Genomic DNA, 22,449 nt, shown 5'->3' with positions numbered 1-22,449 from the left:
AAAATGTTCCTGTATCTCCACATCCTCTCCAGCACCGGTTGTTTCCTGACTTTTTAATGATTGCCATTTTAACTGGTGTGAGATGGTATCTCATTGTGGTTTTGATTTGTATTTCTCTGATGGCCAGTGATGATGAGCATTTTTTCATATGTCTGTTGGCTGTATGAATGTCTTCTTTTGAGAAATGTCCATTCATATCCTTTGTCCACTTTTTGATGGGGTTGTTTGTTTTTTTCTTGTAAATTTGTTTGAGTTCTTTGTGGATTCTGGATATTAGCCTTTTGTCAGATGAGTAGATTGCAAAAATTTTCTCCCATTCTGTAGGTTGCCTGTTCACTCTGATGGTAGTTTCTTTTGCTGTGCAGAAGCTCTTTAGTTTAATTAGATCCCATTTGTCAATTTTGGCTTTTGTTGCCATTGCTTTTGATGTTTTAGACATGAAGTCCTTGCCCATGCCTATGTCCTGAATGGTATTACCTAGGTTTTCTTCTAGGGTTTTTATGGTATTAGGTCTAACATTTAAGTCTCTAATCCGTCTTGAATTAGTTTTTATATAAGGAGTAAGGAAAGTGTCCAGTTTCAGCTTTTTACTTATGGCTAGCCAATTTTCCCAGCACCATTTATTAAATAGGGAATCCTTTCCCCATTTCTTGTTTTTGTCAGGTTTGTCAAAATCAGATGGCTGTAGATGTGTGGTATTATTTCTGAGGGCTCTGTTCTGTTCCATTGGTCTGTATCTCTGTTTTGGTACCAGTACCACACTGTGGTTCTGTCTCGTTGATCTGCCTAATGTTAACGGTGGGGTGTTGAAGTCCACCATTATTGTTGTATGGGAGTCTAAGTCTCTTTGTAAGTCTCTAAGTACTTGCCTTATGAATCTGGTTTCTCCTGTATTGGGTGCATATATATTTAGGATAGTTAGTTCTTCCTGTTGAATTGATCCCTTTAACATTATGTAATGGCCTTCTTTGTCTCTTTTGACCTTTGTTGGTTTAAAATCTGTTTTATCAGAGACTAGGATTGCAACTCCTTTTTTTTTTCTCTATTTGCTTGGTAGATCTTCCTCCATCCCTTTATTTTGAGCCTATGTGAGTCAAAAACCTCTTGAGACTAGGAATCCAAACCAAGGCCAACTTCCCTATTGGTTTATTTGCCTGCATTCCCTATTGGTTTATTCTATGTATATTCTCAAATACTGCATCCCAGTCAAAGTCTTCGTAATATAACCAATGTTTTCGAATGTGTCCTGTTATAAAGAGAGATGATTCTTACTGAACTTGTGCAAATAACTTTATTACTATAAGCATATGAATACTCATGAATAGTTTTCCAATTCTGGGGCACTCAGATTGGGAGCAAAAGCAAATGTTTCAATTTTTATTTATGAAAGTATATTTTACCAAATTGCTGCAAAGTATAAATAGCTTAAAAGAGAAAGTTTATAAATCTGGAGAATAAAACATTCAAAGAATCAGCACATTTTCAAATTAAAAATTATAAAAACATTATCCTTTTGATTATTTAGTCCAATAAATCTGAGTTTCTTTTTTTCTTCTTTGTCTTGAATTTCATGAAGGTATCAGCCTGTTTATTAAAATTTTGAAAGTCCTCAGAGAGTCCAGTGGTATGATCTTGAAGTTATCAGAAACTTCTATTCAATAGTCTTCATCAGAGTCTTTTCCATATATCTCCTCGAAGAAAGAGCAATTTTGGACTGTAGCTGATTATAAATACTTCGAGGAATAATCAAAGCAACTGTCTGGGAGTGACAAAGATTTAAAATGACTATGGTTAAAAATCTGATGAGATTTTTATTAGGTTTATTATGGTAAAAACACAGTTCACATAGAAATCTCGTTACTTCTGTGGCATATGACACTATGACTGATAACATATTCGATTTCCAGAAATTTCATATAAATTTTAGAATACTCATTTTTAAAAATCCTTTTGTTTTTTATTTTTTTTTGAGATGGAGTCTCACTCTGTCACCCAGGCTGAAGTGCAGTGGCACGATCTCTGCTCACTGCAAGCTCCACCTCCCAGATTCACACCATTCTCCTGCCTCAGCCTCCGGAGTATACTGGCGCCTGCCACCACTCCCGGCTAATTTTTTTTTTTTTGTATTTTTAGTAGAGATTGGTTTTCACCATGTTAGCCAGGATGGTTTCAATCTCCTGACCTCATGATCTGCCTGCCTGAGCCTCCCAAAGTGCTGGGATTACAGGTGTGAGCCTCCGCACTCTGCATAGAATACTCATATTATTAACATTCTCATAAATATTATTTAGAGAAGGTTTAGCATCACTTATCACTCATTTGAAAATGCTTTATATATATTTTAACATATCAAATAATGTGGCTTTTACATTTAGCTTCTGTTTCCCAACTGGATTACTGAGTTCTTGGTGTAGCCCATTAATAATTAGGGCCAAAAAAGTATAGTCTTATGTATGTTGAAAAAGGTCCTTGGGCAATTCCAGTACTTCTAGCTGAAAATCATTGATTTAGCTTTAAGTTCTACATATTACAACAAGAGTTCTCCATCCTTGTTACATGTTAGTAGTGTCAGGGAAGTCTTAAAAATTACCAGTGCCTCGGTTCTTCTCCAGACTTTTAAAGTGGAACTCATGAGTGGGGCTTGAGCATCCACTTTTAAAAATGTTTTCCAGTGATTCCAATGTGTAGCTATATTTCCCATCAGATTTCTCTGATTTCTTGTGGCCTTCACTTTTTTCTATTTTGGTATCATGATTATTTTCAGGTTTCATTTCCTGTCTTATGCTTTATGTACCATGGGGTAGGGACTTTGCCTTCTTCATTTCTGTATCTTTTTGGAACACGTGAATTGGTCATCAGGAAAAGGTGTCAATCACACATAGGTTTTGTTCTGAGTCTCAAGTTCACAGGCTAATCCTAAAGTTTTTGTTCTCCACGAGGTCAGAGATTGCTTGTGATGAATTGTGTGGTTAAGGTCTGCAGTACAGATGGTGGAGGGGAGTTCACCCTGCTTTTAGGCATAGCATTGGAACTAAGAAATTTATGTCTATATGGGTTAAGGGGCAGGGATGTGTAGGAAGACAGTTCCAATTAGGATGGAGGAATTATACTGAGGAGTAGAGGTAAAGGAAGTGAGAAGGATTAGTAAATAGAAGAAATGTGAACTTACCAAATAGGCTAGAGTAGACCCCTGGAGACTTTTGATTAAGTGAATTAACTAGATTTTAGAAAGGTAATGAGACAGTCATATGCAAGGAAGGTTTCAAAGTCTGGAGACAAGAAGTCAAACAACACTTTGAAAAGTGGTTGAGTCTTATGGGAATGGAGAGAATTACACTATTAAGAGATGTTAAAAATAATGAAGAAGGTTTCACAATGTGAAATTGTGTTTCTCATTTGAATCTGAGAAACAAATGAGCAGAGGCTGGAGATAATTATGTCTGAAAGACAGTGGGGTACAGAGAGCATAAAGGCCAGGAAGAAAGGGAACTGCAGGAATTAGTACTGAGAAGCAGGAGTTTGGTGGAGGAAGGAGGGGATCCAGTCCCAGATACAGGCAAATAAGTCTTTTCCCTCTCCCAAGCATGGCAGTCAGCCCTGCAGGAAATGGGACAAGCGAAAAGGCCATCATACCTGCCAGTCTTCCTGAAATACAGAAGTGACATCATGGCTGCTGTATTGGATTAAGGCCAGGATGGATGTCCTATTCCTGAATGATCTGTCATGGAAGGAAAAGAAAAGAAGGAATGTAGGTCATGTTATTTTACAGGGGGGAGCCTCAGGAACAAGCATATAACACGAGGTACTCTCTAAGTGTTGCTTCAAGGAATACATTATTTCTGTTGGAAATTTGATGGGAGATGATTATATTCTTGCAGTTTTTTTCCTTCTCACCATGTTTCTAGGTTGGTAATCAGTCCTCTGTCAATTATCTACTGCACTCAGATATTTCAGAATGCTTTCAGATGTGAGAAAGGCTGATTGCTATTTTCTGTGTCAGAACTTTCCACCTTTCCACCTTTTCATGGTTGCATCTTTTTCTCAGTGTCTCTGTGGTGGCAGCCATGAATGAGACCCTGCCAGGTGTCCATGGCAGAGACCTGATTGACAGAAGGCCCAGCTCAGTGCATTTCAAATTCACCACCTCCTTTGCACAGAAAGCTTCCTTCCCACAGGCTCCCAACAAGGGTGTGAAAGCAAGCCTAGTTCTCTGAGGCTCTCTTTAACTCTAATGTGTGTCTGATTAGAGGACTCCCCATCAGCCTTGCAAAAACTCTCTTAGAAATCTATTGATGCCTAAAACTTCTTTCTCTTTCTTTTTCACAGGAGTCAGCTTTGCACCGTGGTCTGTGGGTTGTCCCATACCATTTTCATGCCTGCCCCACATTCCCTCACAAGTGTCTTCCCTTAAAAATTATCTTATATGTCTAATCCCATAATGGATGCATCTCAGTTGGTAAAAATTAACATACTAGGCTTGATTCTTTGCAGTTAGCTTTTTTCCTTTCTTTCCCACAAGCGGTCTGTAACCATGTCCTAGTGTGTTATGTGGTACCTCTTTTTCTCTATATATATATATGGAAACAGTTACTGTTGAGAAGCACGTCCTATATGCCAGGCCCTGTCCTAAACACTTTACCTGTACTTCATTTAATTCACACAATAACCCTGATGGGTAGACATTATTTCCATTTTGCCAATGAAAAGACAGAAGCTTAGAGTTGTTTAAAATCTTTCCTGGTGTCATATGGCTAGTAATAGGTGGATCTGAGATTTAATTCCAGGACTATTTGACCTCAAGGCTAATTATGATGGTAGTAATATAGCAGCTGACATTGGTTCGTCTGTGTGTGGCATCTTGTTCATTGACTGTATGAAACCTTAAAAGAATGGTATGAGGCAAGCTCTCTCATACTTCAGGATATGAAAGAAGAACAAACTAAACCCAAGCACAGTGAATGAAGGAAACAATAAGGATTAGAGTGGATAAAAATAAAATGGAGGTTGGGAAAAAAAAGAGGAAATTAATGAAACCAAAAGATGATTCTTCAAAATGAAATCAACAAAATTGACGATCATTAGCTAGACTGACTAAGAAAAAAGAGAAAAAATTAAAATTACTAAAATCAGAAATGAAAATGGAGTGTGAGCGTGGTGGATCATAATTTAATCCTGGCACTTTGGGGTTCACAATGGGAGGATTTCTTGAGGCCAGGTGTTTGGACTGGCATAAGTAACCTGGGGAGACCCGGTCTCTACAAAAAAATTAAAAACCAATTAGCTGGGCATGGTGGCATGTGTCTGTAGTCCTAGTATCTTGGGAGGCTGAAGAAGGAGAATTGCTTGAGCCTAGGAGGTTGAGGCTGCAGTAAGCCATAATCACACCACTGTATTTCAGCTTGGGCTGGCCTGCAGAGTGAGAGCCTATCTCTCTCTCTTCCAAAAACAACAACAACAACAACAAATGAAAAAAAGAAAATGAAGTGATTACTACCAATTCTAATAAGATAATGATTATGAAAGTACTGTAAATAATTGTATGCCAATAAATTGGATAACCTAGATTAAATAGACAAATTCCTAGAAAAACACAAATATATGAACAGAACTAAAATCAGTAATAAGATTGAATCAATAAAAGCATTTGATGAAATTCAATATTTTTTCATAATAAAAACATTCTAACTAATAATGGAAGGAAACCTCCTCAATATAAAGGCAATGTGTGAATAACACAATGCTAACATCATACGCAAAGGAGAAAGACTGAAAGCTTTCCCTGTATGAGCAGGAACAAGACAAGGATGCTGCTTTTGACATTTCTATTCAATGTAGTATTGAAAGGTCTAGTCAGAAAAATTAGGCAAGAATTTAAGAAAAGACATTCAAATTGGAAGAAAGGAGTAAAATTATTTCTGTTCACAGATAACTTGAACTTATATGTACAAAATCCTAAAGATGGAAAAAACCTGTTAGAATTAATAAATGAATTCAGTAATGTTGCACAATACAAAATCAACATTCAAACATCAGTCGTATTTTGATACACTAACCATGAACAATCTGAAGGGAAATTAAGAAAAAAATTTAATTTGTATTAATATCAAAAAGAATAAAATATTTAGGAATAAGTTTAACCAAAGAGTTGAAGTGATTATACCTGGAATCCATAAAATATTGCTTAATGATGACATCAATAAATTGAAAGACATTTTGTTTCCATGAATTAGAAGACTCAATATTGTCAGGAGGACAATGCTACCCAGAGTGAGCTGCAGATTCAATACAATACCTATCAGAATCTCAGTGACATTTTTGCAGTAAAAGAGAAATCTGTCCTAAAATTTGTATTGAATCTCATGACTCTAAATAGAGAAACAACTTTGAAGAGGAAGTGAAGCTGGAGGACTCACACTTCCTGATTTCAGCATTTACTACAAAGCCCCAGTAATGAATACAGTGTGATACTGGCATAAAGAAAGACATAGAAATTAATGCAAAATAACAGAGAGCCCAGAAAGAAATACTTGCATATACAGCCAAATGATTTTCATCGAGTGTGCCAAGATCGTTCAATGGGGAAAGGACAGCGTTCTCACCAAATGATACTGGGAAAGCTGGATATCCAAGAGCAGGAATGAGTGGAACCTTTACCTAACACCATATACAAAAATTAACCCACAATGAATCAAAGATCTAAATGTAAGAGCAAAAATTGTACAATTCTTAGAAGAAAACATAGAAGAAAACCTTAGTGATATTGGATTTCACAATGATTTCTTAGTTGTAACCACAAAAGCATAGGCAACAAATAAAATGGATAAATTGGACTTCATAAAAATAAAAACCTTTTATATATCAAAGAACATTATCAAGAAGGTAAAAATGCAACCCATGAAATGAGAAAAATATTTGCAAATTATAAGTGTGATAAGAAATTAATTTCCAGAATACATGAAAAACTACAAGTCAACAACAGCAAACATCCAAAAACCCAATTAAAAAATGAACAAAGGATTAAAATAGAATTTTCTCCAAGGAAGATATACAAATATCCAATAAGCCCACAGAAAGTTCCTCAGCATCATGAATACTTAGAGATATGCAAATCAAAACCACAATGTGACACCACCTCACACACTTTAGGATGGCTTTGATAAACAACAACAATGACAGCAACACAAAACAAGTCTTTTCAAATAGGTGGAAAAATTGGAGCTCTAGTGGATTGCTGATGGGATGGGAAGTGTTATAGCCACTGTAAAAAGTGGTGTGGTTGTTTTTCAAAAAATTAAACAATAAATTACCATTCGGTCCAGCAATTCCACTATAGAATTGAAAGAAATTTGAACAAATATTTGCACATTGATATTCAGAGAAGCATTACTCAGAATAGCCAAAAAATGGAAATGGAAAAGTCCATCGAAAGATAAGTGGATAGGCAAATGAGGTGTATCTATACATTGAAATGTTATTCAACCTTAACAAGGAATAAAATTCCAATACATCGTGCAAAATGGATGAACCTTGAAGATATTATGCTAACTGAAGTAAGCCAGACACCAAAGGATAAGTATTATATAATTCCATTTATAAAAGATAGAATAGCTAGTTACGTAGAGACAGAAAGTAGAATGGTGGATGCTAAGGGTTAGTGGGAGAAGGAGTAAGAGTTACTGTTTATTGGGTACAGAGATTTAATATGCTAAAAGGAAAAAGTTCTGGAAATGGATAGTGTGATGGTTACACAACACTAAATTGCACACTTAGAAATAGTTAATGGTAAGTCTTATAATAGATATATATAAAGTGTCCTGGTAGTCTTACACTCAATAAATACACACTTTTTGGCATTGCCCCTTTCCTGCCATGCAGAACCCCAGAGGTGAATCTCCCTATTTCTCCAAGTGTGCATTACTCACTGTCCTCTGTGCTGTGTCCCACGTGCTGTGCCCACAGCCTCATACAGCCTGTGACTTCAGAGCCAGGACACAGCTCAAGGGTCTGCCCCAAGGCTCCCTCTCTTCTTGTTTCCCTGCAGCCTTGGCTTCACTTCAACTGGCAGCTCGATTTAGCCGAATTCAGGACCGGCCACCAGGGCTCTTCACACATGCTGGTCCCACCCCAGGTGGAATCAGGCAGGGCCAGTCACTGGAGAAGCCTGGAGCAGAGCAGGCAGCAGTCTGAGCTGCTCCTCTCTCATCCAAGGGGCTTCCTCCTCTCATTTGGGGGAAAAATGTGAGCTTGTTTCAAAGCCTCAGATGTTCCTTGTAGCTCATGGAATAGGTAAAAGGAAACAAAGACGTGGTAGAAAGGTATGTGTTGGTGATAGCAAGAAGCAACGAGACCTTGAGGACTCTCCTTCTTGTCCCTCTGTGAAGTCTCTTCCACCACATAGGGCTCAGGGCTGAAAAAGCCCCCTCCCTGCCCTTCTCAGACTGGACACAAAGTCAGCCATGAGAAAACAGGAAAACAAGGAGAAGAGAGTCTGTAGAGACAAATTGGAAGGGTTCAAAAGGAGAATTTAGGATTTGCTTCTGCCCATTGGACACAGATTAGGAATAAAAATGTTTTCCTGACTCCTCTCTGAAAGCCAGATAGACTCCACCTAAAACCAATTGCCAATGATGCAGGGATCCACTTACCAGAGACTCTGATCGTCTTGAATGTGGAACGTTCGCTGCCAGTGGCTGAGTTTCGAACAGAGCAACGATAGAGCCCGCTATGGTTTGTAGTAATTTGGGGGATATAGAGCCTTGGTCCTGATTGCAGAAACTTCTCATTTATCATCCAAGTATACTCTGCCGGTGGATTAGAGTCCGCGAAGCATGACAAGTAGAGGTTTTGTCCTGAACGGTAGTCGGTCAATGAAGGGAAAATGCTGGGGAGGTTTGGACCATCTGGAGTAAAGGGAATAAAGCCACAGGTGATGTCGTCCAAGGGAATGGGATGCTTCTGATCTCTTAAATTGACACAGTGTCCCCCTGAGCCAAGACACACCCTCAAGTCTCAGCCAAACCCCTTCTGTGTTCACTGAGCCAAGGCCTGAGGTATTCACCTGTTTCTCCCATCACAGGTTTTAGACCCCAAGTCTCCTATGACAAGAGCATCTACTCCCCTTATATTCTTGGTTAAGGCTGTGCCCACCCAGGTTTTCCCAGGGCAGGGAGTCATGGCCCGCTCAGGTGTCCAGAAATAAAATTGTCTGTACTTGGACCTGAGACAGACTGAGATGTCTGGTCTCTGGTCATTTGGATTTAAGCTGGTGGCCTGGCCCACAGAGGAAACAAAGATACAGAGGACATCCAGGGTGACTGGGTCACTGCAGATGCTACCAACTCGGTCCCATATTTCACATTCATAGGTTCCTGTGTCATTTCTTGTGACATTGGGTAGAATGAGGATCCTGTTTATACTGGGTTGCTTTAGCCTGGGACTAACTGGGAGGCTCTGACCATTTACCCACCACATGTAGGTGTAGCCCTGAGTCTTAGGTTAACAAGTTAAGGCTACAACATTCTTATTCTCCATGGGGTTGAAGTTGTTGCTGGTGATGTAGGGCTTGGGCAGCTCTGCTGTGTGGATAACAGAGAGAAGATTGTCCAGTGTAGCACCTTTGATTCCTCTATAGGCATCCTTCAATCAGAGTTGGCATCTCCCAACTCTCAGCCCTCTGAGTCCTTGAAAGTCAACAGCTGGTTCGTGTGTGATAAGATAGATGCATGATGATCTAAGGGCTCAAAGACTGTGAGGCCGCCTGCTCTGTCTTAGGGAAGCACAGACTTCCTCAAGTGTGAATTGAGCAGCAGTGTTGGGTCATGGACAGACACATCAGTGGAAGTCACAGGCCCGGGTACCCCTCCCAGTCCCTCTCTAATCAGCTGACTGGCTGGCTCATCTTGGGTTCCTTACCTGGAATGTGTAACTGCTGTGCCTCTTCCAAATTCCATCCTACTTTGCCCCCCAGATGTGATTTCTCTGCAGTTTCCATTTCCAAGGATATTATAGAGATGAGTAATAATGGGACTTCCTATTGTCCTGAAACCCTGAAGATACTGAGCAGCCTTGCCTGGGACTGGATGTTTCAGCAGAAATAAGACAGGGGAGACCAGAGTCAAGCCTGGAGGTCAGTTCAGTCATCAGGCAGTGGAGGTACAAGGTGGGGCAGTTTTCTGCAGATGTTTCATGATGACTTACTTGAGCCAGTGACCTCCAAAGATAGAGCAGAGTGCAAGGAGTGATCTAGAAAGAGTGAAGGGGACAGGCAAGAGCTGGTGGCTCTGGAGTAGAACATGTTCCCTGTTTTGGGTTCTTTAAGTTTCCTCTCCTGCAGAGGACAGGTGAGGACTATGTGGATCTTTCCAGAAACACATGTGGACATTTGCAAATGCAGAACTGACTGGTGGAAAGGGTGGGAATGAACTACTGGATATCTGGTACTCATGGATCATGTGTGTTTTATGGATATGAGACAAATTTGGGGAGAACTTTTGCAAATATTTTCTTTCATTGAACCCTCTACTCTCCAATTCCATGGGTTTGACTACTCTAGGGACCTCATGTAAGTGGATTCCAGAGTGAATCTGAGAAGAGACTGCTGGTTGCCAGGAGCTGGGATTGGGGAGAATCAGAAGTTGTTCATGGGTGTGTAACTTGAGTTATGCAAGGGGCGGGGGGGGGGACGGTTCTAGAGATCTGCTGTACAGCTTGATGCCTACAATTCTCACAAATTGAGTATTTCTTATGCATAAGACTTAGGACAAAAAGTGTTTTGGATTTCTGACATTTCTTGATTCTGAAATATTTGTTGTATAGTTACTGGTTTAGCATCCCAAATCTGAAGGATTCAAAATCTGAAATACTCCAGTGAACATTTCCTTTCAGCATCAGATTAGTACACCAAAGTGGGAGGTGATAAGCCAAATAAATTCTTGCCCTTTTTTTGGTTCTCTCACCATGTTTCTAGCTTGGTGATTAGTTTTTGGGCAATTCCATGTTGGCCATGCTGCACTCATATATTTTTGAAGGCTTTGGGATGTGAGAGAGGCTGATTGCTATTTTCTATGTCATCAAAAGTTTCCACCTTTTCATGGTTGCATCTTTTTCTCAGTGTCTCTCTTGTGGCCATCATTAATAAGAGCCTGTCAGGTCAGATTTAGGACATATTTTTGTAATTCTGCAAAAATTGTTACTGGGATTCTGGTAGCGGTTGTGTAGAATCTGGAGCTCACTTTGGGTAGTATTGTCTTACTAACCATATTGATTCTTCTAATCCATGAGAATGAAATGTCTTTCCATGTATTGATATTGTCTTTAATTTCTTTCAGTAATATTTTGTAGTTTTCAGGGTATAACACTTTGACTTTTTTTGATTAAACTTATTCCAAAATATTTTATTCCTTTTGATGTTAATGTGAATGGAAATTCTTTTCTAAATTTCCATTCACATTGTTCATTCTTAGTGCATGGTCTAAAGAATGATCTAGAATGAGTGAAGGGTATAGGCAAAAGCTGGTGGTTTTGGAGTGGAAACATATCCCCTGTCCTGGGATTTTGATTTTCCCTCTCTCTTTGCAGAGGGCACATGGCTCTTCCCTGATAGTCAGATAGGCTTCACTGGAAAACATATTGCCAATGCTCCAGGGATCCACCTACCAGGGACTATGATCCTTTTGATTATGAGATTTGTTCCACCAGTGGCTGAGTTATGCATGAAACAGACATAGCACCCTCTATATGTTTTAGTGATTTGAGGGATAAAGAACACTTGTGCTGATTGCTGGAATTTCCCATCAATCAGCCAAGAATGCTCTGCCAGTGGGTGAGAGTCTGTGAGGCAGGAGAGCTTGGGGACTTCCCCTGTATGGTAATAGGTGTATGAAGAAGAAATGGTGGGGGCATCCAGGCCATCTGGAGTAAAGAGAAGAAAGTCACAGGTGATGTTGTCAGAGAGAAGGGAAAATCCTGGTCTGTGGAAGGGCCACAGTGACCCTGTGAGCTAAGTCACAATATTGAAGTCCCAGCCAAATCCCTGCTGTGTTCACTGGTCTGGAGCCTGAGACACTGACCTGTTTCTCCCATCATAAGCTGTGGACCCTGATTCTCCCATGACAGGAGCAGCCTTTTCTCTCCCACTGTTGATCAAGCGTAAGCCTACTGTTAGTAGTCATGGCCAACTTTGATGTCCAGGGGTAAAGGTCTCTGTATTTGGACCTGAGAGGGACTGAGAGGCGTAGCCTCTGGCCATGTGTATTTGGGATGGCAGCCTGGCTCACAGAGGAACAGAAGATACTCACAGAGGAGATTCAGGGTGACTGGGTCACTGCGGCTGGAACTCACTGGGTTCTTCATTTCACATTCATAGGGTCCTACAGTATCCTTTGTGACAATAAATAGAATGAGGGTCCTGTTGTTTTTGGACAGCTGCAACGTGCGACTGTTATGGAGGCTCTGACCATTTATCCACCACCGATAGCTTGCATCTGGAGTGTCAGGATCACAGGATAAGATCACAGTCTCCGCGGCCTCCCTGGGGTTTAAGTTGCTGCTGGAGATGGAGGGCTTGGGAGTCTCCACTGTACAGATAACAGAGAGAAGATTGCCCTGTGTGGCACCTTTGATGCCTCCAAAGACATTTTTCAATCAGAGATGGCCTTTCCCACCTCTCAGCCCACCCTAGTCCTTAAAAGTCTATGGCAGGTGTGTTTGTGTTAAAAGACAGATGCATGGCAATCTGAGGGCTCAGAGATTGTGAGGCTGCCTGATTTGTGTGGGAGAAGCACAGACCTTCTCAAGTGTGAATGGAGCAGCAGCGTTGGATCATGGAAAGACATGGGACCAGCAGTCACAGCCCCTGGTGCCTCTCTGAGTCCCTCCCTCTCCAACTGCCTGCCTGGCCCACCTTGTGGTCCTCACCTGGAGCATGCAGTGCTGGAATCTTCTTAGTTTCAGTCTTACTTTGTCCCCCAAAGTATGTTTTCTCTGCAGCTTCCCTTTCCAAGGACATCCTAGAGATGGATGATGGAACTTCCCATTATCCTTAAACCCTTTGGGTACTGGGAAGCCTGGCCTGTGATTACGTACTTCAGCAGAAATAACACAGGGGAGACCAGAGTCAAGCCTGGAGGTCAGTTCAGTCATCAGGCAGTGAAGCCACAAGTTGGGGCAGTTTTCCCAGCTGTCTCATAATGACTGACTTGAGCCAGTGACTCTAAGGATAGTGCAGAGTCCAAGGGATGACCTACAAAAAGTGAAGGCGATGGGCAAGAGCTGATAGGTTTGGACCAAGACCACATTCCCTGTCCTGTGTCCATGATGTTTCCTTCCCCCTGTAGAGGGCAGGTGATTACCATGTGTATCTTTCTAGAAATACATGTGGATGTTTGCAAATGCAGAACTGATTGGTGGAAAGGGCGAACTTGAAGTGATGATGGAAATCTGGCCCTCATGGACCATATGGATTTGGTGGCTATTAGACCAATGTTTGGGAAGAAGTCTTGCAGATACTTTCTCTCATTAGACATTCTACTCTCTGATTCTGTGAGTTTGTCTACTCTATGTACCTCATCTCAGTGGATTCCAGAATGAATCAGAGAGTACAATAGTAGTTTCCAGGAGCTGGGGTTGGAGGAATAGGGCATTGTTCCATGGGTGTGCGCTTTCAGTTATGCAGGATGAGGAGGTTCAAGAGATCTCCAGTACAGCTTCATGCCTATTGTTCATACAGATATAGTGTTCCATATGCAGAAAGCTTAAAACCAAGTGTTTTGGATGTCTAACTTTTTTAAAATTTTGGAATATTTGCAGTAGATATACTGGTTTAGCATCCCACATCTGAAAAATTTAAAATCCAAAATGCTCCAGTGAGCACTTCTTTTTAGCATCACATCAGTGGTCAGAAGTGTTGGATTTTGGAGCATTTCAGATTTTGGATTTCTGGATTTGGGATGCTCAATTTGTAATACTGTAATTTTTGCATAAAATGTCAGGAGTTTAGAACTCATATTATGTTTTGACTCTAGTAACAAAACAAAAAAAGAGTTGGAGGAAACATTAAAATGTTGTCATAAGTGGAAATTTTTACTGATGGTCCAAACATCTAAGATCAATTTCTGGTAGTAGTATTTGTCTTGATACCCAGTTAAGGTTTAGGTGTGCCGTGAATTCCAGCAGGATCACATTATGCTCAAAGAAAGATGCCAAAAATGATTTGAAATTATCATGTCCTTTAGTAGAGAGAATCCCTTCAAAAGGACAGAACTGGTCACTGTGTCAATTACATAAAAGGAGGAATGATGCTGAATTAAAAGAAGTGATGTGTGTTACATTAGTAAATATAGAAACAGCTCCCTGTTTCTAATTTCTGTGTAAAGTTAGGAAAAGTGGGGAAGAGCCCAAAACAGGTATGTGAAATGCTTTCTTCATTTCTCTCAACCTCAGGAAATATAACTCGAGTTTCAGTTTTTGTGAATTAGGAAGAGTCTAAGTGAGACGCCAATGGCTCATGTGTCCCCCACACGAAGAACCCCAACTTATGAAAATGGCATCATCATGAGGAAACAATCATATGTTGCACAGGCAGTAAAACCACCAGATAGCACCCACCTGGCCACCTCCAACAGGTCCCCAAAGCCACCAGTATTCCCATTATGTGTGTGTTACAGCCTTGGTAGTTGTCCCACAACTACAACATTTAAAAATTGCAATTGTCAAAACAAAATGTTAAATATGAAGTTGAATATGTTGTTCCACTATTTTTCCATCACTCTTTTTGAACTTTCCTGTTTTAGTTTTGGAAGTTTCTATTGAAACATCCTCAAGCCAGGGATTCTTTCGTCAGCTGTGTGCATTCTACCAGTAAGCATCAAAAGCATTCTTCATTTCTCTAACATAACTTTTCTTTATTTTATTTCTGAGATGGAGTCTCGCTCTCTTGCCCAGGCTGGAGTGCAGTGGCACGATCTTGGCTCACTGCAAGCTCCGCCTCCTGGGTTCACGCCATTCTCCTACCTCAACCTCCCGAAGAGCTGGGACTACAGGTGGCCGGAACCATGCCAGGCTAATTTTTTTGTATTTTCAGTAGAGACGGGGTTTCACACCATGTTAGCCAGGATGGTCGCGATCTCCTGACGTCGTGATCCACCCGCCTCGTCCTCCCAAAGTGCTGGGATTACAGGCATGAGCCACTGTGACTGGCCATCTCTGAGGGATTTTAATGAGTTGTTGACTTTTGAGTTTGTTTAGGTTTTTACTTATTCTTAGAAGTGAGTGACAAATTTGAAGCTTGTTATATGCCTGACAAGAAACCAGAAGTCTCTAGGAAGTGACTGGAGAATGTGAGCTCCATAGTAGGTTGAGGATGCAGTCTTGCATGAAATGGGTGAAATTAGCCCATGGGCTTCAGAAACAGCAGGCCTGTCCAGCCTATGACACCCTGGTGAGTCAGTGCAAAGATTACAACAGTGACAGCAAACTGGCATGGCTGACTCCATCTGGCATCTAGTCTCAGGCTGGCTGTCCTCACTCATTCCTGGACAGGCCAGGCTGACCATGGGAGGGATTTAGTTTATGGTTTAACTTTGAAGCAAGAATGATAATAGTTCCTCCATAAAACTAATACCCTTACTTTGCCCAGGGATTGCCTTTGTAAAACTGGTGAAAGGCCATGCAGTAAGATTATAGGAGGGAACTGAATTCTGCTAAAATGTAGGCACAGTTTCTATAATCCCTTACTCCTCAAATGTCATTTGGCTAGAGTTTACAAAATTTTTAACTAATTGCTGCTCTAGATAACATCAATATTGTAGAACCTGAGATTGAGCTTTTGAGATGTTTCTCATTCTTTGCATTCTGGCAACACGCTGATCTCATCCATACCCATGACTAGTGGCTCAGCCAGTCACGAGGTCCCCACCTAGAGTCAGATTCAAGCACAAACAGATCATTTGCCTCCGCCCACATGATTCCATCCCCAAACAATCAGCAGTACCCATTTTTTAGTCTTGTGCCCCTGAAACTATCCTTGAAAATCTTTAACCCCTGATCCACTAAGGAGGCTGATTTGAGTAATAATAAACCTCTATTCTCCTGTTTGGCAGACTTGGAGTCATTAAAATCTTCATTTACTACAAATCACCATCTGGATCAATTGGTTTTGTTTGTGCAGGAGGCCAGAAGAACTTGTCTGGGAATTATAAGAGTGGAGCTGTCTATCCATGTTCCATGGTCTTGTCCACAGAACAGCCTCACAAAGGCACAGAGCCCTGGGTGGGGATACAGTGGAAGCTTATTCTCTTAGTGACCTGGGGACTCTGGCTCGAGATGAAGCCTGGCAGGAGTGGCAACCCCAGGTGATTTCTGTGCCTTTCCCATTTCCTGGGAGGTGGGCCATTCCACAGTGTTAGAAGGAAGGGAATAGAACCATCAGCCTAGTTAGCGGGAGTGTCTGGGGAAGGCCTAGGTGTGGAGGAAGAAGCTGTGCAGGACAGGGCTTGCCAGTTAGAATGAAGTGGGGCAAGATGAGGGACCAGAGAAGCAGAGAGAGACAGAGACAGCATGGCAGTGAACAGTGGGGGTTACAGTGACTTCAGAGACCCCAGGGACTAGATGTCCCCATTTCCACAGTCCAGGACCAGAGAGCCCTGAAAACTCTCCCGTGCCCAAAGAGCTTCAGAGTTACATGAGGTGGGGTGTCTTCAGGGGCAAGAGGTAGTGGGGGGATGAAACATGGGCGTCAGCCTCTGAAGGAGAAGAGACAGGTGTGGCTAGAAACTCCTAGGATTCTACATCTGAGATCCAGTCTCTAAAGAGGTTATGGATCATTCATTTCTTCTTTCAATTCCTTCATTTGTTATGTGAGAGCACCTGAGTGTGTGTCTCTCACTGGACTTGAGCTGGTGCAGGGTGTGAGTGGGGAAAGAATACAAGTTCCTTTCCTTTATTTTGTCATGCCAGTGACACGGACACTTTGGGAAACACAGGATTTCAGGTTCAGTGATAGTCAGTGATAGGGCTTAAGATATGAGGGTGAGGCCTGGACATTTTTTGCACTGACTCTGACAGTTGAGGCTGGTGATTTAGTTCTGGAGTACAGACTAATCAACTGACCATTTGCTCTCACTCCTCTGAGGTTTGGATCCCTAAGAAGAGAGGGTTTGTGCCAATAAATGACTATGGGGGCCTTGGAACCCAATAAGCCCTCATTTCTGGTAGAGGAGAGGATGGGCTTGTGGCTGCAGACAGACCTCATGTGACCCTGATCTGCCTTTTGTGTTTGTGTGACTCTGGTTCAGTGTGCCTTCCTGTGCCTCAGGCACTGAGTGTGCCTCAGTTTTCTCTCAGTCATAAAAGCTAAATGGTAAATGGATTGTGGCTTTTCATGCTATCTGTGAATACATTTTAAATTCTTCACAGTCACCTGAGCTAATGCTTGGCACAGTGGAGGTGTTCACACAAACAGCATTTATTATTATTCACTTCCATGAGAGAACACTTTTAGGTGAGAACCCTGTGGACAAGCTGCTGCCAAGTACATTTTCTCTCTTCTGTTTCTGCTTCTGGGGACATTAGATTTTCTATGGAGTATCCTAAACCTCACAAGGCAGTTGGCTGATGGCCTACAAAACTTGTCTTTCTGTCCTCTCCACTCTGAGTCTCAGGTGAAGAAAGCTCTGTCCTTGCCTAGATGAGGCTCTGAGGGCTGAGCCCTGGCTGGTGAGCAGCTCCAGGAGACACGGTCCTCAGACAGCTGGTAAATCCTTGGTCCCAGTAAGCCCTGCCACAACCCGGCAGTGGCACAGGCTCCTCAGCTTTATCTGGAGTAAGGATTTAGGGACAGGGGTCTGGGGTTGAGGCTTCTAGGGCTGAGCTTCTCTGAGAGTATCTCAGTGGGCCCCTTAGGGAAAGCCCTACTCAGTTCTCCAGGGTCTTTCTCAGGGTCAAGTTTATGAAGAGGGCATGAGGTGCTTGGCTGAGACTGATCTCCTGCTGAGCACCCGCCGTCAGACTGTCCTTCCTGTGCAACAAGTGTCCATAGGGTCTGGAGGCAGGAAAGGAATTCTAATCTGCTGAAGTTTATCTCCTCTGTGTGTGTCCTGCACTAAATGCTGAAACCCCAACAGGGGACATAATGCAGAGAGGGACAAAGACACAGTCTAGGCCTGACAATGCTGTATGTCCAAAGTAGAAGTGACCCCTACCCCCCAACACCCAGGGATCATGTGGAATCACTCACGGTATAAGGTGAAATGTCCAGTTATTCCTTCAGTCCTATCACCTCGCTTTATGATTTTTATGGTGTAGGATCCTGTGTCATTCCGGGTGACATTCTCGATCAGCAGGGATGCATTGGAATATACTGTTTCTCGTCCACTGTATGCAGGCCCAAATATAATTGTTTCAGGGTCTATTACATATGATGTAATGTAATGGTGGTAGTCCATTATTTGCCCTTTGTACCAGATGTAGCCAGTAAGATTCTGGGGCAAATTATGGACAAGTAGAAGAACATCCTTCCCCTCAGAAACTTTGGTTGGCTGGGCTTCAATCGTGACTTGAGCAGTAGTGGGCGGGTTCCAGAAGAGTAAAAGTGATGCTAGGAGATAGAGAGAGCATCGGTCAATATTGAGACCTATGTATGGGGGTGAAAGCATTGGGCCCTGGGTCCTGAGAAGATCTCTTCAATCATCAGCCTTGAAGACACACACACACACAAACACACACACACACCCCTTTTTTTGTGTGTATGTATTTGTGTCCGACTGTCCTACTGGGTCAAGGTCAGCGGCATGACACCCATTCCTTCAACCCTTCTGACCTCGTCATTTTTCTGTTTGGAATCCTCTTCCCCAGGGATTTTCACAGCTTCCTCCACACTGCCGTCAGGTCCTGCTCACATCAGGGCATCCTTAGACTTCTTTCCTGACACCTCCTTCAGAGGCCCTGGGTCTTCCCTTTCTGACCTTTCTCTGCTCTGCTCCCTCCGGAGCTCTTGTCAACACCTGACCTCATATTCTAGATCTCTTTGCATGTCTTTCCTCCTGCCCATGAGAGCATGAGCTCCATGAGGACAGGGACTTTTGTGATCTTGGTTGCACCCCAGTGCCTGGGACAGGCTGCAGACTCCTGTAGATGTGAGAGTTCCAAGGGCCCTCCATGTCTGGGGTTTATTTTGTCTTTCTCCAATGGTTGAGGTTTTTTGCTGAGGACAGTGTTTGATGCCCTGCTTATATTTTCTTTTGATGTGTCATCTGATAATAGCTATTATTATCATTTTTCAAAATGTGGCTGCCAGTGATGATTAAGCAGCAAAACAGAACACTTGAGATTTTCCTACCTCTTACCAATTCCAGTTCAATGTGATTTTCCTGTTTTGACCCTTGTCCCTCTCTGGTATATTTTCACCTATCCAGGCTCCAACAGAGCCTTCATTCCTGTTTTTTTTTTTGTGTGAGATAGTGTCTCGTACTGTCGCCCAGGCTGGCATGCAGTGGCGTGATCTCGGCTCACCACAACCTCTGCCTCCTGGGTTCATCCAATTCTCCTGCCTTGGCCTCCCGAGTAGCTAGGATTACAGGAGCACACCACCACACCTGGTTAATTTTTTGTATTTTTAATACAGACAGGGGCTTCACTGTGTTGACCAGACTGGTCTTGAACTCGTGACCTCATGATCAGCCCACTTCAACATCCGAAAATGCTGACTTCTTTTAGTTTTAAGAACCCCTCACGCCTGTAATCCCAGCACTTTGGGAGGCCAAGGCAGGCGGATCACAAGGTCAGGAGATCGAGACCATCCTGGCTAACACGGTGAAACTCCGTCTCTACTAAAAATACAAAAAAATTAGCCAGGTGTGGTGGCGGGCGCCTGTAGTCCCAGCTACTCGGGAGGCTGAGGCAGGAGAATGGCGTGAACCCGGGAGGCAGAGCTTGCAGTGAGCCGAGATCGGCCACTGCACTCCAGCCTGGGCAACAGAGCGAGACTCCGTCTCAAAAAAAAAAAAAAAAAAAAAAAAAAGAACCCCATCTTCTCCAGGAAACCCCATCAAATCATTCTGCTTCCTCCTCCTGTCCTTTCCCAGGAAGTTCTCTCCTCACCTGTGAGAAGCAGCTCCTTCCAGGTGATGTGCAGTGTGCAGGGAGGGGCTGAGAAGGGCCCCATGGCCTGTGCTGCCTGCGTGTTCTCCTCTGCGGAGATGAGCCTGGGATCCAGAAACATTCTGAGCACGGCTGTCAGCTGTGCTGTCCTTCCTCCTTCTGTGCTGAGCCTCTTCCCAGGGCAGGAGCACTTCTCAGGCTCATGGGCGGGGTCTGTGCCCAGGATACCTCTCTGTCCCCTCCCCTCTCTGTCCAGCCTCCTTGTCCCTCCTTCTCTTTTTCCTTTTGTCTGTGTGTCAGGGGTCTGGGAATTGTGGAGGCCTCTGCCTTTTTCAGCAGTGAGTCGGTCACCAAACCTCGACACACACTATGTGCAGAAACACAAACACACGCACAGAAGAGACACACACAGACACACACAGTCACACACATACCCTGTAGGTTGGGCAAGCACAGTCCTGGGCCTCAGTCTCCTGCTGTCCCCATGGCTCTGGTTTGGGGTGCACATCCACACCCTTTGCCCTCTTTCATCCCCATCTGACTCTCCCCTTCAATGCAGGAGGCTGGAGCTGCACCAGGTCCCTGTCACAGGGACACCCCATTGTGTTGTGGGTGAGCTGTATGTCATCTGGTGACAGGGACCCTTCCTTTCTCTAATTGTGTGTCTAGCTTGGCTGCAGCTTCCAAGGATGGACATTCAGGACCTGGGTGTCCCAGAGGAAACTGTCCTTCCTGGAGGTGTACAGGGTGAATCTCTCATGCCTCTTGGGAGGAGAGGCCTGTGCTGGTTGCTCCGTGGGGACTATGAGTCCCATGGTCAAAGAGACAGTTCTCACTCTATTGCTCCCTGGGGTCTGGTGGCTGAACTGGGGCTCAGGGTTTCTCCTTTCTTCCTGATCATCTTTGATGTCCTCTCTTCTTTGCCCAGCTGATTGTCCTGTGTACACCACACCTTCCACGTGGTGGTGCAGGAGGAAGTGGAGAGTTACTCAGGAACCCCCTGGATCATGGCTTGTTGAGAGGCAGGAAGGGGAATCTGGGACACAGCAGGGTTTCAGAGCTGGAGCGTTCATCCCGACTTACTCTGTGATCATGATGGGCTCAGTCCTCCATGTGCTGACATACCCAGGAGTCTGTCCTGAGGGTTTTGACCTGGCCAAGCTGCTCTCTGTAGAGGAGGAACAGGCAGTCGCCAGAGAGCCTGTCTGGAGGGACATTGCTGACACCTGAGAGGGCGCGTGGGGGTGAGTTGTGTTCTGGGAGAAAGAGCAATAATACCCCCTTCTCCCGGCAGGGACACAGGAGAGGTCTGTCTTCCCAAGGGACAGCCGCGGGTAGGTGGCAACATCCTCGATGGTGCCTGTGTGTGAATATCACAGGCGCTCTGAGCCCCCCGGGGTGCAGCCGGCAGGCAGTTCACCGGGTGCCTGACTGATTCCCGGGGAGGCTGTGGGCCCTCAGGCAGGCACTGTTCTGTGTCAGCGCTAGTCTTGGCCTGGGATGCCCCAGAGAACAGGACAGATGGAGCAGGGGCAGGCATTTAGGGAGCAGTGACGGAAAGAGTTGATGAGGATGGAAGGAGGTCGTGAGGGGAAAGCGCCCGGCGTGGTGTCGCGTGCACCACTGCTGCCCTCGGAGACGTCTCTTTAGCTGAGCCCAAAGAAGGAGCAGGTGTGTGGGGCAGGAGCTGCCTGCAGAGGGAATGGTGTTAGGTTGGCGGCCGCCAGGTCAGGGAGGAGCTGACAGAGTCCATGTTGGGAGCATGGAGGACGCTGAGGACTTGGGCTGATGTGACCCTGGTGAGGGTCGACCCTTCTTGGCTAGGAGTTCTGCTGAGAGAAGTCTGCATCCCCTGGAAAGGCTCCAGGCTGGAGGGACTCTGCCGCCCTCTGGTGGACTGGAGGGGAAGTGTAGGTGGCTGAAGTCCCAGGCCAGGCTGCGTGTTTTATTCCATAAGGATCTGCACATTTCACACGAGGTCACACATATGTTATGTTACAGCTCCATCACCTTCCAGCCCCGTGAGTGCCAGTCTCCGTGGCTCTACGTTCACTGTTCTCCCTATTTCACAATCGCTGATTGTCACAAATGCAGATTTTTGTCACCTTCTGTGAGTTTGTGTTTGTGTGCAGTAGGCGGCACTGTGTATACCCTGGGGACAGTGATGTCTGGGGTTGAGCACTGCACATGGGCTTGGGAGCAGAATAGAGAGTAGCAGAGTGGGAGAATCAATGCCAGGGGAGCAGGGACAAGTCATTTTTATTTTCTTAAGCCAAGGGACCAGAACCCAGGATTCTGACTCCAGGGTGCAGTACCACACCCTGCTGGTGTCCCTGGATGTCATGAGTGCTCATA

At 43.7% G+C, this 22,449-nt stretch overlaps 1 protein-coding gene across 1 annotated transcript; it reads right to left on the bottom strand.

Annotated features, from left to right (window-relative positions):
• Positions 1-5,187: 5,187 nt before the first annotated feature.
• On the bottom strand, positions 5,188-20,336 carry LOC111529618 (putative pregnancy-specific beta-1-glycoprotein 7). The gene is given in 6 exon segments (XM_023196536.3): positions 5,188-5,255; positions 8,646-8,900; positions 9,297-9,575; positions 12,297-12,575; positions 18,233-18,592; positions 20,095-20,336. Coding segments are annotated over 6 exon segments (1,362 nt in total). The 5' UTR covers positions 20,216-20,336.
• Between the last annotated feature and the right edge of the window lie 2,113 nt (positions 20,337-22,449).

Source organism: Piliocolobus tephrosceles, chromosome 21 (genome assembly GCF_002776525.5).
Source record: "Piliocolobus tephrosceles isolate RC106 chromosome 21, ASM277652v3, whole genome shotgun sequence".
In the NCBI taxonomy this organism is placed as follows: Eukaryota; Metazoa; Chordata; class Mammalia; order Primates; family Cercopithecidae; genus Piliocolobus; species Piliocolobus tephrosceles.
This window is presented reverse-complemented; position numbering and strand designations above follow the sequence as displayed.